Source organism: Coenobita brevimanus, chromosome 91, assembly GCF_032717465.1.
Source record: "Coenobita brevimanus isolate Jiangsu-jjx chromosome 91, ASM3271746v2, whole genome shotgun sequence".
NCBI classification, from domain to species: domain Eukaryota; kingdom Metazoa; phylum Arthropoda; class Malacostraca; order Decapoda; family Coenobitidae; genus Coenobita; species Coenobita brevimanus.
Window position 1 is genome coordinate 18,322,210 of NC_137044.1, and position 18,955 is coordinate 18,341,164.

Consider the following 18,955-nt stretch of genomic DNA (forward strand, 5'->3'; position numbering starts at 1 on the left):
AAAACTTTGCTAAATTGCATTCCAGTACAGTTTCGATTCATATCTAATCAGTTTTATTTAATCTTCAGTGTGTGCACCTCAGACTTTTCAAGCACATGTATAGTGTGTCACTGTACTTGTAGTAATACTATATTTTCTGTTTTTGTGCAGGTTTATCAGCTATTGGGAGCAGTACCAGGAGTATGATCCCTTCCTAACCCCTACTGATCCTCCCAATCCCTGGTTATCAGACTGTCCAGACTTCTGGGAAGCAGAAAAAATTGCGTAAGTTCTCACAAGATTTAGTCTGTACAGTGAGTCTTCGAAAAAAGAAAACTCGAAGTACGAATTTTTGATGGTATGAAAGCAATGAATATAGGACAAATTCCACAATATGAAAATATCATTTTTCGATGATACAAAAATCGATACGAAAGGAAATACAGAGATAGCCCTATAATCCAGAGAATATGGTGTGAACAGGTGCCTGAATGATCTGAAATCACGAATAATCTGGTGGAAACAAAGCACAAGTACTGTTAGATTGATGTATTTACCAGTAAATGTACAGTGAAAGACACAACTATCTTCCCAGTGCCGTCTGAAGAAAATTTACACCAGGCAAAATACAATGAAAACCCTGTTTCTACTAGTGCATGTTTTAATTGGTTCGATTTTTCCACCTTATTTTCGTCAGACTTTGTGAAGATATTTGTCTTTCATTGTACACTTGAAGCAGCAGAAAGGCCTTACCAGTTCAATTCATAATCCTCCAGCTTGTTTCTGTAATTTTCTGACAACTTTCAGTTTGGCAAATTACTTTTGCTGAAAACTTTCCTCCCTGTTATTATCGTCACTTTCCCCTGTGATCGTTTCCAGCGCAGTGGAAGAAACTCAACGTGCTCAGAAGTGGATATTGTTTCCCAATATCCCAACTGGAGGTTAAGATAGGTTAAATTATTAGATACAGATAGGCCCAGTTAGGCCAGGTTTAGTTAAATACTTAGGGAAGAACAATCCCTTCCACCATTATGTTAACGAAATAAACAAGAGTTGTCACACCAGAACAGCTACAAATGATGGGGAAACAGATTTAACAAGAAACGTGTACTATATTTGCCAGCCCAGATATAATCTGAAAAATATAACAGACTATCAGGAAGAACTGATGTGGTAAGGTGCATTTACTGCTTAAAGTAAAGTGTATGTTTAGCCCCCTTAATGGCTGTGGGTTCAGAAATTTGCGTGCTCCTGTGGTCGGCCTTGGGACCATTTTTCCAAGTTCTAAAATCAATTTCTTTTTCTTACGTGTGTGAAAAGACTCGTCTGGCACACCTGACTCCCCCAACCCATCTTGTGATTTGCTATGATTCGTGTAAGAATTAATAAAATCAGGATGCGTGTTACATTAGCATGTAAACATCAGCGAAAATATCTGGAACGAAGTAAACTGGTGTTAACACACCAGTGACCTTCGTTCCTTTCCCATAATTGCTTGTAGTTTTTTGTAGCTTACCTTAACTCAATGTCAGTGACACCGGTACAGTAAGGCATTGTTCAAGGCCAGCAGCTATGAAAGTGATAATGGAATACATTATTGTTTGTATCAGTCCTCTTTCACACATACATATAAGAACGAACAAAAGAATGAGCAATAAATGTGCGCTAACTTTAAGGAGCAGAAATAACTGTGCTCAGTCGGTCCGAAATAAATTGAGAAGATCGATACTGAACGAAGAATGTGGAACTGAATTCTAACGTAGGAGAACACGTGGGACGAAGTTCATATTCCTCTAGTTTGTCTTCTGTATTTTTCTGACTATTTTGAGAGTGGTAAATTATGTTCTCTTGCTGAAAGAAACTTACCCTAAATTAGGGTGCATGTAACATAAGTGTGTAAACATCGGCGAATACATACGCCTGACTGCTTGGGATGGTAGAGTAGGGTCGTGTAATCACACCAGTGACCTTCGTTCCCTTCCCATAATTTTTCGCAGTTTTTTATAGGACGCCCTAACTCAACGTCACTGACACCGAAACAGTAAACTGTTGTTCAAGCCCGGCAGCTGTGCAGGATTTAATGGAATACTGTATGAAAAACTCAAAATGGGCGCGGTGCACAGCGTCACGCTCGCTTGCTGAGAGAAAACGAACTAACCCATCCCTGGTAAACAAATTTTCGCGCGCTTCTCAGTTGAGTCCACGTCCCTCCTCTCCTCGCGGCTTTACTGTACGTGAGGATATTTTCGCAGCTCTTCACCTTTTTGTGTTGTTTCGCCATGCCTCCCAAGCACCCTGCATCATCTCCAGCATCAAGGGAGCCTGCTGCAAAAAAGCAGCAGCACTGTACTCTAACTCTGGGAAGGAAATTGGAATTTATAAGACCCCATGACAAGAGGCAGGGAGTCTCAGAGACTGGGCGTGCTTTTGGCCTTGCAGTTTCCACTGTTGGGACTGTGACGAAGAAAAAGGAGATGTACAAGAATATGGTCACCTCCTTCTCAACAACTGTATACAGGTATTGCTTACTTCAAAATGGGGAGGGGGGTAAAGTTTAGATGGGGGGTCTGAGGGGATCCTGGGACGCATCCCCCCATTTATGTGTGTATTTCAGTGGGGGAAATTGTTCCGATATACGAATTTTCGAATTATGAAAGTTTTTTTTCGTCCCTATCCCTTTCTTATATCAAAGACTCACTGTATAGTGTTTTTCATGAGTGGGGAGTACTTTGCTTTTCCAACCTTCATTGTGCTGGACTGTGGTAGTCTAGTCTCTGACCTCTGCTCCTCATGGGGGGGGGGGGTAATATGGCATTTGCTGTCATAGTTATAGTACAATACTTTCCACTCCTGGGGGATCCATTGTGCACTTGAAGATATGTTATAGTCACACATCCATCTTGTCTCCACTTTAGCAGAGAAGTGATGGAACCACACTGTCTATGGCTTGAACCAAAGAAAGGCAGTTTCACTCCACTATGTTCAGGAAGTTAAAAGGAACTGCTGCTAGCAGTTTTTGATACTGCAGTGGCTGCCAGGTAAGTGGCTGACGCTCTGTGGTACTGTGCCTACTTAGGCATTTGTGCTGTATTCCACTGAGAAGACATTCAGTGTAAAAAATCTGCTGTTCAGTCCTTTGTGCATATTCTTTGTATGTAGCATTTAGTGTCTGAATCCTGTTAGGATGCAGGGAAGTACAGCGGGTGTTGGAGTGTCGCTAATGGGAAAGGGCAGCATTTAGAAGCTTCCTCTTCTGTTGTTTGCAGATGTTAATGTATTGTTGAGTGAAGACAAAGGGGAACTGCAAGACATGGTGAATAACTCTAGGGGAGTATGTAAGAAATGAAATCTTAAGGTGAATGTAGGGGAAGAGTAAAGTTGTGGTCTTTGAGAGAAATGAAGTCACTGAATGCACAGTGATGCTGTGGAGTGAGGAAATGGTAAATGTGAGTGTACTTGGGTAGTATGATGAATAAGGATGCTAGTTTGGAGGATGAAGTTATTGAAAAAGTACAGTAGGAAGAAATGTTGCTGGTTCATTGAAAGCAGTGATAAGATTTAGGAAAACGAGTATGAAAGTGAAAAAAGCCATTGCATGACAATATTGTGATCCCCACTCTAAAGTATGGAAGTGAGGCTTGGTCCTTGTTGGAAGGACACAAGTCAAGAGTGAGAGCAGTGGAAGTGAGTTATTTGAGAGGAGCATGTGAAGTTACATGGAGAAACAGACTGACAAATGAGGACATGAAAGAGCATTGTCGTATGGATGTGATAGAAAGCATTAGGAGAAATACATTTAGGTGGTTTGGCCTTATGGACAGTGGGAGACTAACTAGGAGAGGTTATGTGAGTGAGGTGGAGGGGGGGAGGAGGGAGAGGGAGACAGGATGAGATGGTGAGATGGAGTAGAGAGGTATATCAGAGAAGGGGGGAGGGGTAAACTTGGGGGAGGGCAGTGAATTGACCTGAGACAGACAATATGGAGGTGATTTGTTTGGCCACTTGTGGCCACCCCTTACGGGATTAAGACATTTGGCCATAGATAGATAGACAGACTCTGTTGAATTCTCCCTGCATTGTAGGTTGATGGTTATGGTGAGCATTCTTGGTCATTTAATACTATAGGTTGAGCTTATATTTTGTTATTTTTGAGGTTGTGGTGTTTGGTGTAGGGATGATGCAAGGCATGAAGAACCTTGTTTACATTCCCATTGCTCATCAATGCTGTGATCCCATGGCTCCCTCTTGGGAGCAGTTTTGTTAATGATTGCTATTGTAGGCACTACTTTCACCTTCCTTTCATACTGAAAATGTGTTTTTGACCATGAGGTGTGCTTTCCAGCTGGCAAGGGGTCTGCACCACACAGCTTATTACTGCCAGGAACATGATTATGGAATATCAGTCATTCAGTGATAGCCAGTACTCTCTTTAGGCACAAAATGATCCACAGGTATATGTGGCGAGTGATGAAAAGGATTGGGTGGTGAATTGAATGGACAGAAGGCAATGATCATGTGTGTGTGTATGAGAAAATGAGAAGGTATGTAATGGGTGCAAGAGCATTCAGAGGTTGGGGGAGTGAACATCTGGACCACCTCTGGGTGGTGGTGAACGTCAAGGATCGAGTGTAATGGAGGAATAGAAGGAGAGAAGGACAGGAGGAAGTAGGTCATATAAGGAGGGTAGAAAATGAGAAGGTATGTAATGGGTGCAAGAGCATTCAGAGGTTGGGGGAGTGAACATCTGGACCACCTCTGGGTGGTGGTGAACGTCAAGGATCGAGTGTAATGGAGGAATAGAAGGAGAGAAGGACAGGAGGAAGTAGGTCATATAAGGAGGGTAGAAAGGTTGCAAAAAAAAAAGAAAAAAAAGAAAAAAAAAAGCAGAATATAAGAGGGAATGGAGGAGCAATTGAGTAAATATGATTTGGAGCACTGGGGAGAGGTTGAAGATGTGTGCAAGATATTCACAGAAGAAATCCAGGCAGCAAGAGAGTTGGTGGGTGTAGTGAAGACAAGATGTAAGGGGGCGCAAGGAACAGCACGGTGGAATGAAGAGGTGAGACAGGCTGTGGCACAAAAGAAGATAGCATATAGTTTGTGGATGGGAAGTGCATGGAGGAAGTTGAGAGAAGGAAGAGAGAATTACATGTAGAGAGGAAGGTGAGAGGTGAAAAGGTTGGGAAGACAGTGTAAGAGGAGAGTGGATGAGTAATTTGGAAGGAATTACAGTGAAGTGGAGGGAATGTAAGAAAATGTTCTGGAAGAAGGTAAAGAGAGTTAGACAGAATGATAGGGAAGTTAGTAGGGGAGTGAAAGATAAAATGGTAGATTGATAGTGGAGAAGGGAGAAAAGGTGAGCAAATAGAGAGAACATATTAAAGAACTGTTAAACATAGAGAGTGAAAGTAATGCGAGCAGTGGCTGGGGAATGGCTGGGAGAAGGAGGGAGATGAGAGTGGAGGAAGAGATCGGTGGGATGGAAGTGGTGGAATCAATGAAGAAAGTCAAGATGGGGAAAGCCTTAGGAATTGATGGAGTGTGTGGTGAAATGCTGAAGCAGGGGGGAAAGATAGTAGAAGAATGGATATGGAAGATGTGCAGATTGGCCTGGAAGGAAGATAGAGTCCCAGATGATAGGAAGTCAGGTATAATTATTCCCCTGTTCAAAGGAAAAGGGGAAAGAAGACGTGTGTGGTAATCACAGGGGCATTTGTCTTATTAGTGTAATAGGAAAAGTGTTTGGTAGGATACTTACTGACAGAATTAGGGAAATAACAGAGGGAATTAGTTGGAGAAGAGCAGGGAGGTATTTGGAAGGGAAGAGGTTGTGAAGATCGGATATTGTTCCTTAGGTCTTTAGTGGAAAAGTTTCTGGAGAAGAACAGGGAGGTTTGTGGAAGGGAAGAGGTTGTGAAGATCAGATATTCTTCCTTGGGTCTTTAGTGGAAAAATTTCTAGAGAAGGGAAAGAAATTGTATGTGGCTTTCATGGATTTGGAGAAAGCATATGACAGAGTGGATAGACAAGGTATATGGAAAATAAGAATATATGGAGTCAATGCGAAGTTACTGAATGCCATGAAGAGTACCGGTATGTATGAGGATGCTAAGGCTGCAGTGCATTTGGATAATGAACTGAGTGAATTTTTCAGTTTGAATGTTGGATTGAAACATTGATGTGTCATGTCTCCATGGTTGCTGAATCTGTATATGGATGGGGTTATAAAATAGGTACAAGGTAGAGCAGTGGATATTGGAGCAGCCCTAATGAGAGAGGGCAACTTTTGGAAAATTTCTGTACTCTTGTTTGTAGATGATGCTGTATTGTTAAGTGAAGACGAAGGGAAACTGCAAGGCTTATTATATGGGTTTCGGAGACGTGTAAGAAAAAGAATCTAAAGACAAATATAGGGAAGAGTAAAGGTATGGTCTTCAAGAGAAATGAAGTCACTGAATGTGCAGTGAGGTTGGATGATGAGGAAATGGAAAATGTGAGTGCATTTAAGTATTTGGGTAGTGTGATGATTAAAGATGGAAGTTTGGAGGATGAAGTGCTTGAAAGGGTGCAACGAAGAAAGGTTGCTGGTTCTTTGAAAGATGGGATAAGAAATAGGGAAGTGAGCATGGAAGTAAAAAATTTGCTGCATGATAGTATTGTGATCCCCACTCTAATGTATGGAAGTGAAGCTTGGACCTTGTTGGAAGGGCACATGTCAAGAGTGGGAGTAGTGGAAAGGAGTTATTTGAGAGATGCATGTGGAGTTACATGGAGAGAGAGACTGACAAGTAAGGAAGTGAAGGAGCATTGTGATCTGGATGTGGATGTGACAGAAAGCGTTAGGAGAAATGCACTGAGGTGGTTTGGCCATGTGAAGGGGATGGAGAGCAAGAGACTGTTGAGGAGTGTGTATGTGAGTGAGGTGGAGGGGAGAGAGGGAGGGGGAGGTTGAGGATGAGATGGGGGGAAGGAGTGGAGAGGCATATTAGAGAGTGGTATGTGAGCTGGGGGGAGGGCAGTGAAATGGTGGGGTATCGGACGACGTGGAAGCGATTTGTTTGTGGCCAACCCTTACAGGATTAAGGTGCCTGGCAGTAGGTTGATAGATAATCATTCAGTCAAATGATGCCCTGCTTCCTCTAAAAGGAATTCCCATACTGAGGTTGGCAATAGTATAGCTGACATTTTTATGGACTGAAAGCTAAGCCAGGTGCCAAAACCAGTTACTTGTCCCAACAGTTGAGGGACACTCAAAAAAAAATCCGAGATGTGTAGAATGAACCGTAACAATGTTAGGGATTTTTGAACTTTCACTCTTTGTACTTGTGGCTGAATGATTCCTGCCAGAGCGTGATGATTGTGTGACTGGTTACCAAGCCATTCACTCTCATTTTAGTGCCTCATGATGTTACCAGAAAATAACAATGCCATTCCCTGATCAGAGCTGACACTGTGACTCCTCTTATCATATCATATCTTGCAGTTAAGGTGCATCAGTAAAAGTTGGGTCTCAGTCCAAGTTTCTCACATATGTTTCCTTCACTGGGGAGAGGTGTGGGAGAAGGGTTGCATAACTCAGTGAGCTTGCAATATCCTCTGATGTTCTCAGTCAGGCTAGGGTGGATTGCAGCTTCATACATTGGGATATCCCTTCTGTTTTAGCAGGATCATTTTGTGCTGAATGTAACCTTTAAAGATATTCACATTACCCTCAAGCCATATTTTATTGCATTTCTTAGACCATTCATCACAGACAGGTTAGTACAACCTGTACCCAGTTGCATTAAGAATGGGGGAATCATTTCAACTAGCTGTCAAGAAAGGAAGTGTTGTAACCCAACATTGCTTGCAAAACTATTTTTAAACTTGCTGTAAAATTTAATACCTGTACCAGTCAATGCCTCCTCCCCTGGGAAGTGAGACAGTCAAGGCCAATGCTGCATTTTTGTGCAAGTGACCTGATTTTTCCCAAAACCTATTACAGTAATCCCTCGAGTATCTGACGTAATAGAGCCAAAGGCATGTCTGGGTAATGGCTCCATCCGGTTAATGGACTTCTACCCCTGGGCCCCTCTTTGTACATAAACTAACTTTGAAAGCTAGTGTAAAAGGCAGCTACAGTACATCATAAAACACTTGTTCCTGTTGTTTAACACTATTCTATCTTGTCAGGCAGCCCTATAAACCACAGCCAAGCATTTACCATGGACAAGCAGACCCATCAACCACAGACAAGCAATCACCACTGTAGGGCTGTACCCTGCATTGACATGAAAACGTGAAAAAACGGTCTGCAAAAGAAAAATTAAGTAGGCACACAAAACATATTGGTAAAATGGAATAAAATCATGGTAAAACAGAAGAAAATCATGGTACAGTACAGTAAGCTAGAATAAAATCGTCAACACCTAAAGTTTGACCATCCTACATCAATCTTACCCAGGATCTCCTGCCTCTCCAGAGTTAGCACTACCCTCCTCCTTTTCCCTGATGAAAGGGCCATCACCACACAACCTAGGAAGAGGCATGCAAGGAATAGCAAGGCCTGATGCAGGTAGGAAACAACCACAAAAGCTACCATGTACGCCACCATAACAGCTGTTTTAGAGGAGCTGTTTACTACACAATCGCTGCGCGGGAACTGAGACCAAGCGAGTGGAGGCTCTAGCAGATGCTGGGTAAATTAACCAGCCAGATGCAGCGGTGCCAAAGGCCTATTCCCGCACATCTGGGCGGAAATTTTTCACACAACCACAATTTCCACCCAGACACAAGGATTTTGTCTGGATATTATGAAAAATTTACAAATAATGGTTTCGAACAGCCAGAAAACAGCATCCAGGTAATGGATTGTCTGGGAAATGGCCATCTGGTTAATTGAGAGATTACAGTAAACTCCCAATTATCCGTTGTCTCAATATCTGGCCCAGTGCAATATCTGGTGCTGCTGGCTCAGCTCTATTAAAGCAATGGCTGATGAAATTATGCAATATCCAGCACTGAAACGGGACATAACTGGTGGTTCCATGCAATATCTGGCATTGAGGTGTATCAACAGGCTCATAAACAGTAGCCAGCCGGCGCTGTATTACTGTACTGTATCATTATTTTATTGTATTTTATACTTAATTTTCATGTTTTTCTCATGGGAAAGTTGTTAGGATAGAGGTTCAAGATGGATGGTAATGCAGTATCTGGAGGGATGCCAGATATTGAGCTGGTGGGGGTACTATGCAGTGTCTGGTATGTTGCTTTAACCAGTGTAGGGCTTTGCTGAATTACATCAGATAATTGAGAATTTACTGTACTGTGAGTGGAATATTTTGTTTGTCTAGTTGTCGTATTGTTTGCTTCTGTATTACTGGTGCTTATACCGATGGCAATACCTTTGCATAGTGACACCGATATAGTTAGATGGATCCATGACCCAGTTTTACAAAGTCCCTCCCAGTCCCTGAAAGGAGGATGGTGGACTCCAGGAAAAGGACAACTTTACCCTGTAGTCAACCAGGTTCATTGATGATAAACCTTTCTGTCTTGCTACTTTCACTGTACCTTTCTCGTTTCAAAGCCAAGGGTGGCTATTGTGCGTATGTACACAACAATGTATCGTATTCTTATTATGTTCCTGAACTTGAATCCTCTAAATTCTCTACACTCTGGCTTTGGCCATCCAGTCATTTTATAACTTATTACAGTATGTCTGTGCTGTTTACTCATTCCCTAATTCTACCATAACCATCATCATCAATATTGTCCAATCCCAAATTGTCTTATATAAACAGGAGTTTAGGAGTCCAGGGCTAGGCTACTTAGTCCTGACATGAAGGCAATGGTGACCAGCCTCACTTATCCATGAGTGGCATCGGCTGAACAGAATTCATTAAAATGTGAGGACAGCCATGCAGTATTTTCAGGTTTCTGTTGGAATGAGCTGTTGACAGGATTTTTTTTTTTTTTTTTTTTTTTTTTTTTTTTTTGACTTGTTAAAAATGTCTGTTTTAAAAATAGTTTGTAGATAGCGAGTTTTGTCACTGTTCTTCATACTGTGTACTACTTAGATTTTACAGAATATCAGGAGTTTTATTTATATTCGCTGAGCTTTATTTTCCCAGTTTATGTGTTTTCTTTGTTGATGTCACCAGCCTGATGACCATAAATATTTGCTTTATGATCACCATCCCATGATTGTGCAATTACTACTGAATGCGCCTTTATTACCAAATGCTCTTAACGCATGATACCGTTTTGGTTCAGGTTTTACATAATGCACAATTTAGTCTTCATGCTGTGAGATTGGTTATAATCATATGGGGGGTCTGGGAGCAGAGCCCCTCCTCCCTCCCCAGTTACGTTCAGCACCCTTCGAGTTAGGTTTCCACTGCTGTTTATGGTTTTTAAATTGTGTACATACGAGTTTACACTGACACATCCAGTCAGTGGGGTCGACAGTAAACACGTTGTCACAGGCATTCAGTTGACATTTTAAAGAATTCCAAAGTAGGTTTATTTAGCTTGTTTTCTTCAGATTCTTGGTTCAAAAATCAATTGTTAATCACCTGTGATGGATGTAGTACTAAAATTTTTTTCCTTAAGATGGTGGGTCTGTAAGAAACCACTTGAATCATTGCATAACTGTCCTCATATTTTATGGGGAATTCTTTGATTATTTTGCTTGTAAGATAGGAAACACATTCTTTCCATTTCTCCTTTCCCTGAAATCTCCATCCTCGTGATTTCAGTGTTCACCACCACTTTTGGCTCTCCCCTTCATTCACTAATCCACCTGGAGAACAAGCCTACATCGTTTCTATCCTTAATGACCTAGAGCAGCTTTTAGCAGCCGTCCCATATTCCTAACTGCCTTGGAGAGAGTTCCAGAATACTTTACCTCTTCCATACAGCTAATCCTTTTGCTTATTTCCCTTTGCTGGGCTCCTCTGATCACAACCTGATCACCTTAACCTGTCCTGTTGCTTCAGTAAGGCTTGCAGCAGCTGTGACACTTTGGAACAGCAGATTGGGAGACCCTTATACAGGTTCTTCTTTGATTTCCCTGGTATGATGATTGCTTCTGTGGCCAAGAGCCATCTGGGTGTGCCTCAGGCATTACTGTACAGAGGTTATTCTCTTTGGCATAGAAGCATATGTTCCTTTCTTTTATCTCCAGACTAATGCAAAAATTTCCTTGGTTTATTCATGCTTGTTCTAATGCTGTCCACAACACAGAGGAGGTCTACAAATGGTAGCATGATTTTTTGCTGAAATTCATGCTAAATCTGTTCTTCTCTAAGTTAAAAATAATTTCATTTGTACTACATGCTCTGAACTCTCTGACTCAAATCCTTCCTGCTCATGGCATTTTGCCAGAAACCTTTTAACAACTTTACTTCATTCTCCTTCTGTCCTCATTTTCAGTCTGATGACACTATAGCTGTTTCTTCAGCTGAAAAGGCAGAACATTCACCCAGGCTTTTTCCTCCAGTTCTACCTTGGATGATTTCAGAGCTTTTGTTTCATCTCCATCCCCCTCTGACTTTCTCATGACTGAGATTAAAATTTCTCCAAGCAGTGCACTTGCTACCCTTACTTTCCTCAAAAGTAATAAGGTGTATGGGCCTGATGGGGTCCCTCCTTTTGTTCTCAAGACCTCTGCATCTGTGCTGGCACCCTGCCTGGGTAAATTCTTTCAGTTAATCCTGTCAACTTGTACCTTTCTTTCTTGCTCAAGCTTAGCTCTCATTCAGCCTGTCCCATAGAAGGGAGACCATTCCCAGCCCTCTATCACCCAGTTGCTTTAATTTCTTTTATTTCTAAGGTTTTCAAACCTATTCAACAAAATAGTTTTGAAACATCTTTCCAAATGCCAGTGTGGGTTCCACCAGAGATGAATCACTGGTTACCTTCTTACCTTCCTTTCCAACTCCTGGTCATCCTCCATTCAGATCTTTCATGAGGGTTTTGCTGTTGTGCATGACATCTCTAAGGCTTTTGACCTACTTTAGCACAAATCCTTAAATTCCATACTATTCTCTCAGTGGTTTCTGTTCATTTACCTGTGCCATCCTATCTAGCTTCTTTTCTGTTTGTTCTGTAGCTGCTCTCATAGCAAGTCAATGTTCTCATAGAGCTATCAGTAGTGATGTTCCTCAGGTTTCTGTTCTTTCACTAACTCTCTTCCTTGTTTTTTTATCAAGGATCTTTTGAGCTGCTCATCTAACCCTATCCACTCATACGTTCTTGCCATCGCCCTTCACCTCTCCATCCACATCTCACAGCATCCATCACAGCAGGTACTTCAGTAGTCATTAGGATGAGACCAAGGCACAGCTAATTTCTAACTTCGCTCATATTTCTGTTTGTAGGAGGAGGCTGTAGCACAGGCTGAACAGGGTGGTACTCCTGAGGGAAATGGGAATGCTGGCGATAGGGAGGGCTGGAGCTCCTGTTTCACTAGCTATCTAATCATCCCCCTTTGCTGACCTTTTTAGTGTGACAGTAACATGGAGAGTAGACCAGCATACTCTCCCAAACATTTCCTCTAACTGTCTTATGCACAACATCTCATGCACTTTACATTTCACACAACGTATCCCACTACGTTACAGGGGTTGGCACCAGCAAGGGCATGTGGCCAGAAAACTTTGCCCCAACTACCTAGTGGCGGACTTCTGGGGGGAGGCGTGATGGGGGTTCCGCTGGCATAGATCATGGGTCCAGGGCGAGATGGGGCTTGGGCCTGTGCTAGAGGGTACAGGACATTGCGGTTCCCAGACTGCCGCTTCCGCCCAATAGAGAGGGGCCCGAACCTGGGAGTAGCGCCCCAGGAGGCTGCCCTATCAGTGGGTGTATAATGGCGGGATAGTTGCAGTGCCAAGGCGCGCTTGGAGGGTGTCCCTGCAGCTGTCCTGGCAGGGTGCCCCGTGGCCACTACCACAGCCACTGGTAAGCTGGTGGGCTAGGGGTCCCAGATCCATTGCCTGGACCTGGAACTGTGCAGTGAGTGGGGCCTGTGGTATGTCTGTCTCCATTTTTTAATCCTGACTATGACAGAACACTAGAATAAGTTTGAAAGCAAGCCTGAGGACAGTAAATCACCCAGGGGGATGAGGGTGGGTGTATGGAATGTGGGAAGTTTGAGGGGAAGAGCGAGAGAAGTCATTGAGGCATTCAGTAGGAGGTGGGTGGATGTGGTGTGTTTGCAGGAAGTCCGGTACAGGGGTGGATCAGCCAGAAAGATTGTTGGGAAGGACAGTTACTATAAGTTGTTTTGGCAGGGGGGGACAGACGGATATGGGGGTGTTGGTGTGATGGTTGCGGAGCAATGGGTGGAATGTATTATGAATGTTATAAGAGTAAGCGATAGGATATTGGTAGTGAAAATTCTATTTGGTATAAAGATAGCTGCAGCTATATCGGCATATGCTTCACAGGCAGGATTGGATGAAGCAGAGAAAGATAGATTTTGGGATGATTTAATATGTGTAGTAGGTGGTAAGCGGGATGATGAGATGGTGGTTTTGGGAGGGGACTTAAATGGTCATGTAGGTGAAGCAGCACAAGGTTATGAAGGAGTGCATGGGGGATGTGCATATGGTCTAAGGAATGCGGAAGGGGAAAGGATACTTGAGTTTGGGGAAGCAGCGGACATGATTGAGTGCAACACATATTTTAGGAATAGAGAGAGTAGATTAATTACATATGAGTCTAGGGGAGATAGCAATCAGATAGATTATTTTTTGGTTAGAAGGGCTGATAGGAGGTTATTGAGGGATGTTATAGTTATAGGAAGTGAGGAGTGTGTGCAGCAGTACAAACTATTGATTTGTGATATGGTGCTTAAAGAACAAGTGATGAAAAAGAGGACTTATGCACCTAGGAGGAAAATATGGAAGCTGAAAAACCAAGTAGTAAGGGATGCCTTCTATAGCGAGATGAGGAGAGTGGTGGCTGAACAGGGAGCTGTAGACAGAGGCATTAATGAACAGTACAGAGCCCTCGAGAACAATCTCTTGAGAGTTACTGACGTAACATGCGGTTGGACAAGGGGACCACCAAGACATAAAGTAACTTGGTGGTGGGATGAGGATGTAGAAGCTGCAATTAAGGAGAAAAGAAGGCTTTTCCGGGAATGGAAGAAGGGTGGTAGCAAAGAGGAATACTTGGCTGCCAACCATAGGGCTAGAAGTGAGGTATACAGGGCAAAGTCTGAGTCACAGAGACTTTTACTTGATAACCTAAATCATGGGGAAAGGAAAAATATGATATTTAAGATGGTAGATCAGCTGAAGAGGGATAATCAGGATATTATGGGTGAGCAGTGTGTGAAGAATAATGAAGGAAGGGTAGTGGTGAACAGTAAGGATATTAAAGATGCTTGGAGAGAGCATTATAACCAGTTGTTGAATGAGGAGTTTGACTGGGACAGGGGAGGTTTGGAGCCAGCAGATCCAGTGTTTGGCCTTTGGCCTTTGATTGATGCTACCACTGTGAGTGAGGCAATAGGCAGGGTGAAGGTGGGGAAGGCAGCAGGTGTGTCTGGGTTGACTGCCGAAATGTTGAAGGCCTTAGCAGATATAGGGATGAGGTTAGTCACTGACCTGATAAATAGGATTATTTATGAGTGTGTTGTCCCAGATGATTGGCTGAAGAGTGAAATTGTAAATGTGTATAAAGGGAAGGGTGATGCCCTGGAAAGAGGAAATTATAGAGGTATAAAGCTTTTAGATCAGATAATGAAGGTAATGGAGAGAGTTTTAGAAAGTATGATTAGAGAAAGAGTGAATATTGATGAGATGCAGTTTTGGTTTATGCCAGGTAGGGGGACCACTGATGCCATATTCATTGTTCGACAGCTTCAGGAAAAATATATTGGTAGGAGAAGGGATCTGTATTTTGTTTTTGTTGATTTGGAAAAGGCCTTTGACAGAGTCCCTAGAGAGGTGGTGAAGTGGGCAATGAGAAAGCTTGGCTTGGAGGAGTGGCTGGTTAGGGTGGTTATGGCTATGTATGTGGGTGCTCACACCCAGGTAAGAGTGAATGGAGATTTGAGTGATGAGTTTTGCGTGAATGTTGGTGTGCATCAGGGGTCAATTTTGAGCTCCATGTTGTTTATCATGGTACTTGAATCCCTCTCGCATGACTTTAGAAACAGACTCCTGTGGGAGATGTTGTATGCTGATGATTTGATGTCGATTGCAGAGAACGAAAGGGAGGTGGAGGAAAGGTTTAGGAAGTGGAGAGATGGTATGGGGCACAAGGGCTTAAGGGAAAATGCAGATAAAACAAGAGTGATGATATCTGGGGTTCGTGGCAGTACTGTCAAAGACAAGGGAGAGTGGCCATGTGCAGTTTGCCACAAGGGCGTGGGAAGTAAATCTATCTCATGCTTTGTTTGTGATAGATGGGTGCGCAAGAGATGTAGTGGTATCAGAGGTAGACTGCGAGATAATGCTGATTTTATATCTACGGCGTGTTGGGGAGAGCAGGTGGAGATTGTCAGACGTGAAAGGATTGAACTTGCTGGTGAGTCCCTTGAGTGTGTGGAAGAGTTTTGTTATTTGGGAGACATGTTGTGTGCTGGAGGTGGAGCTGGAGCTAGCTTTGTGGCTAGGTTGAGAAGTGGTTGGAAGAAGTTTAGGGAGCTTTTGCCTCTTCTGACATTGGGAGGGCTCTCCCTACGTGCTAAGGGGTCTTTGTATGCAGCATGTGTTAGGAGTGTAATGCTGTATGGTAGTGAGACCCGGGCAGTAAAGGAGGAGGATATTCGCCGGCTCAGACGTACAGAAATGACAATGATTAGGTGGATGTGTAGTGCGTCCCTGCAAGCGAGGACTGGGGAGGCTAGGTTTACGATGGAAGAGTTGAGAGGTAGGATGGGACTGGAGTGTATTGGTGTTGTGATGAGGAGAGGTAGATTGAGATGGTTTGGACATGTGGGGAGGATGGGGGATGATAATTGGGTGAGGAAGGTGAGAAGTGTTAATATTGGGGGTGAGGTTATGAGGGGTAGACCGAGAAAGACATGGGACAAGGTCATTAAGTGTGACCTCAGGGTTAAGGGACTGAACAGGAAGGCTGTGATGGATCGTGCAGCATGGAAAGCCACCATTAGGTGACCAAGGCCGAAGCATGCAAGCATGTTGGAGCCTTAAAAAACGAAACAAACGAAATTATCTATTGGCAGATGCCTTAATCCCATAAGGGGTGGCCACAAACAAATTACCTCCATGTCGCCCGGTCCCCCGCCATTTCATGGCCTTGCTCCCAGCTCACACCCATCTCTCTAATATACCTCTCCACTCCATCCCTTCATTTCATCCTTGGCTGCCCCTTCCCTCTCTCCCCTTTCACCTCACTCACATACACTTTTCTCATTAGTCTCACTCTCCATCCTCTCCATGTGGTCAAACCACTTCAGTGTATTTCTTCTAATGCCTTCTGTCACATCCACATCAACACCACAAAGCTCCTTCACTTCCTCATTTGTCAGTCTGTCTCTGCATGTTACTCTATATGCATCTTTCAAATAAATCATTTCCACTGCCCTCACTCTTGACTTGTGTCCTTCCAACAGGGTCCAAGCTTCACTTCCATATGCTAGAGTTGGTATCACAATGCTGTCTTGCAGCAACTTTTTTACTTTCATGCTCACTTCCCTGTTTTTTATTACTGCTTTCAAAGAACCATCAACCATTCTTCTTTGTTGTACCCTTTCAAGCACTCCACCACCAAACTTCCATCCTTACACATCACACTACCCAAGTACTTAAATGTAGTTACATTTTCCATATCCTTTTCATCCATCATTGCTGCACATCCAGTGACTTAATTTCTCTCAAAGACCTTAACTTTGCCCTTCCCTACATTCACCTTTAGATTCTGTTTCTTACACATTCTTCCAAACCCATTCACCAAGCCTTGCAGTTCCCCTCCATATTCACTTAACAATACAGTATCATGTGCAAACAACAGTACAGGGAGTTTCCAAACGTTGCCCTCTCTCATTAAAACCACTCCAACATCCACTGCCCTATCTTGTATCTCTAAAAGCCCATCCTTATATAGATTGAACAGCCATGGAGACATGACACATCCGTGTTTCAATCCAACATTCAAACAGAAATTCACTATTTGCACGCACTGCAGCCTTAGCCTCTCATACATACTCCTCACAACATTCAGCAACTTCCTATTTACTCCATATATTCTTTAAAATTTTCATATTCCTTGTCTGTCCACCCTGTCATATGCTTTCTCCAAATCCATGAAGGCTGCATACAATATTGTTCCTTTCACTAGAAACTTCCACTAAAGACCTGAGAACGAATATCTGATCTACGCACCTTCTTCTCTTCCCAAAACCTTCTGGTTCTTCTCCAGCTAATTCCTCTGTTATTTCCCTAACTCTCTCAATAAGTATCGTACCATACACTTTTCGTATAACATTAAGAAGTCTTATGCCCCTATGATTACCACACACTTCTTTTTCCCCTTTTCCTTTGTAAAGGGGAATAATTATACCTTACTTCCAGTCCTATGGGACTCTGCCTTCCTCCCAAGCCAATCTGCACATCTTCCATTTGCATTCTACCACCATTTATGATTTGGTAAAAGAAACCTTTTGTTGTTCATTCATTCATTCATTGCCAGACGCCTTTTGTTGTAATGTATCAAAAAAATCAATTCCTGCACCATTCAACCTGCCTAAATCTTCCACTGGAATATCCCTTAATATTCAGCAGTACAGTCACTACTCGTTATACGTTAATTCGGTATACAATTATTCGCTACAACGATAACAGAATAGTTCCACCCCAAAATCCGATTTCCAATGAATTTCCTGCTATAACGATATTGCCCTCGGAAAATTTCGTACAAAGCTCCAGGCACACGCAAGGCAACAGTCGCTTGTCTCAGGCAAGATGGCGGCCCCAGCGTGCAGAGCATTGTTTTGGTTCAGTTGTGGTCCCGCCACCCCTTCAACACCCTGTCTTTTCCACTCGTTCATGTGTGCTCCCCTGGTATCGTCACCTTTCAGCCAAGCATCGCGCTACAGTAGGCCTATACATCATGTAGCACCAGGCCAACGTTACGCAAGTGTGATTGTTGTGTTGTTGCAACGATTTACTGTACGTGAGTAATGCCTCCTGTATTGGTGTGATAGTGTTTGTTTTGGTCTTGGAGACAACTTGGACTGCCACAGGATGTGATTAAGGTGGGTTGTCATTTTTATTTCAGTCTTGGGTTGGTGACTTTGGGAAGTTGAGTTGACATAACCCCCCTTTTACAACATGGTTCAATCTCCCGATTTACGATAAAATCGTTATACGTCAAGGTGTGACCTGATGTAACCCCATTGTATGACGAGTAGTGACTGTATACAGTTCAATTCTTAATTGTCTAAATATCCTTAGAGTTTCATTCTCTTGAGACCTATCATGGAAAGATCACATTATGTTTTCGTTTTTTTCGTTTTCGTTTTTAAAGGCTCCAACATGCTTGCATGTGTCGGCCTTGGTCACCTAATGGCGGCTCTCCACGCTGCACGATCCATTGCAGCCTCCCTGTTCAGTCCCTTAACCTTGAGGTCACACTTAATGACCTCGTCCCATGTCTTTCTCGGTCTACCCCTCATAACCCCACCCCCAGTATTAACACTTCTCACCTTCCTCACCCAATTATAATCCCCCATCCTCTCCACATGTCCAAACCATCTCAATCTACCTCTCCTCATGACAACACCAATACACTCCAGTCCCATCGTACCTCTCAACTCTTCCATCGTAAACCCAGCCCCTCCAGGCCTTGGATGCGTGGACGCACTGCACATCCACCTAATCATTGTCATTTCTGTACGTCTGAGCCGGCGAATATCTTCCTCCTTCACTGCCCAGGTCTCACTACCATACAGCATTACACTCCTAACACATGCTGCATACAAAGACCCCTTAGCACGTAGGGAGAGCCCTCTCAA

The 18,955-nt window shown here is 43.1% G+C and overlaps 1 protein-coding gene across 1 annotated transcript in view; it reads left to right on the forward strand.

Annotated features, from left to right (window-relative positions):
• Window positions 1–18,955, forward strand: part of LOC145411804 (regulator of G-protein signaling 7-like) — a 344,883-nt gene that overhangs the window by 221,087 nt on the left and 104,841 nt on the right. The window contains exon 9 of the mRNA XM_080281748.1: window positions 151–264. Coding sequence (XP_080137874.1) covers window positions 151–264 — 114 coding nt within the window. The remainder of the gene's footprint in view (window positions 1–150; window positions 265–18,955) is intronic.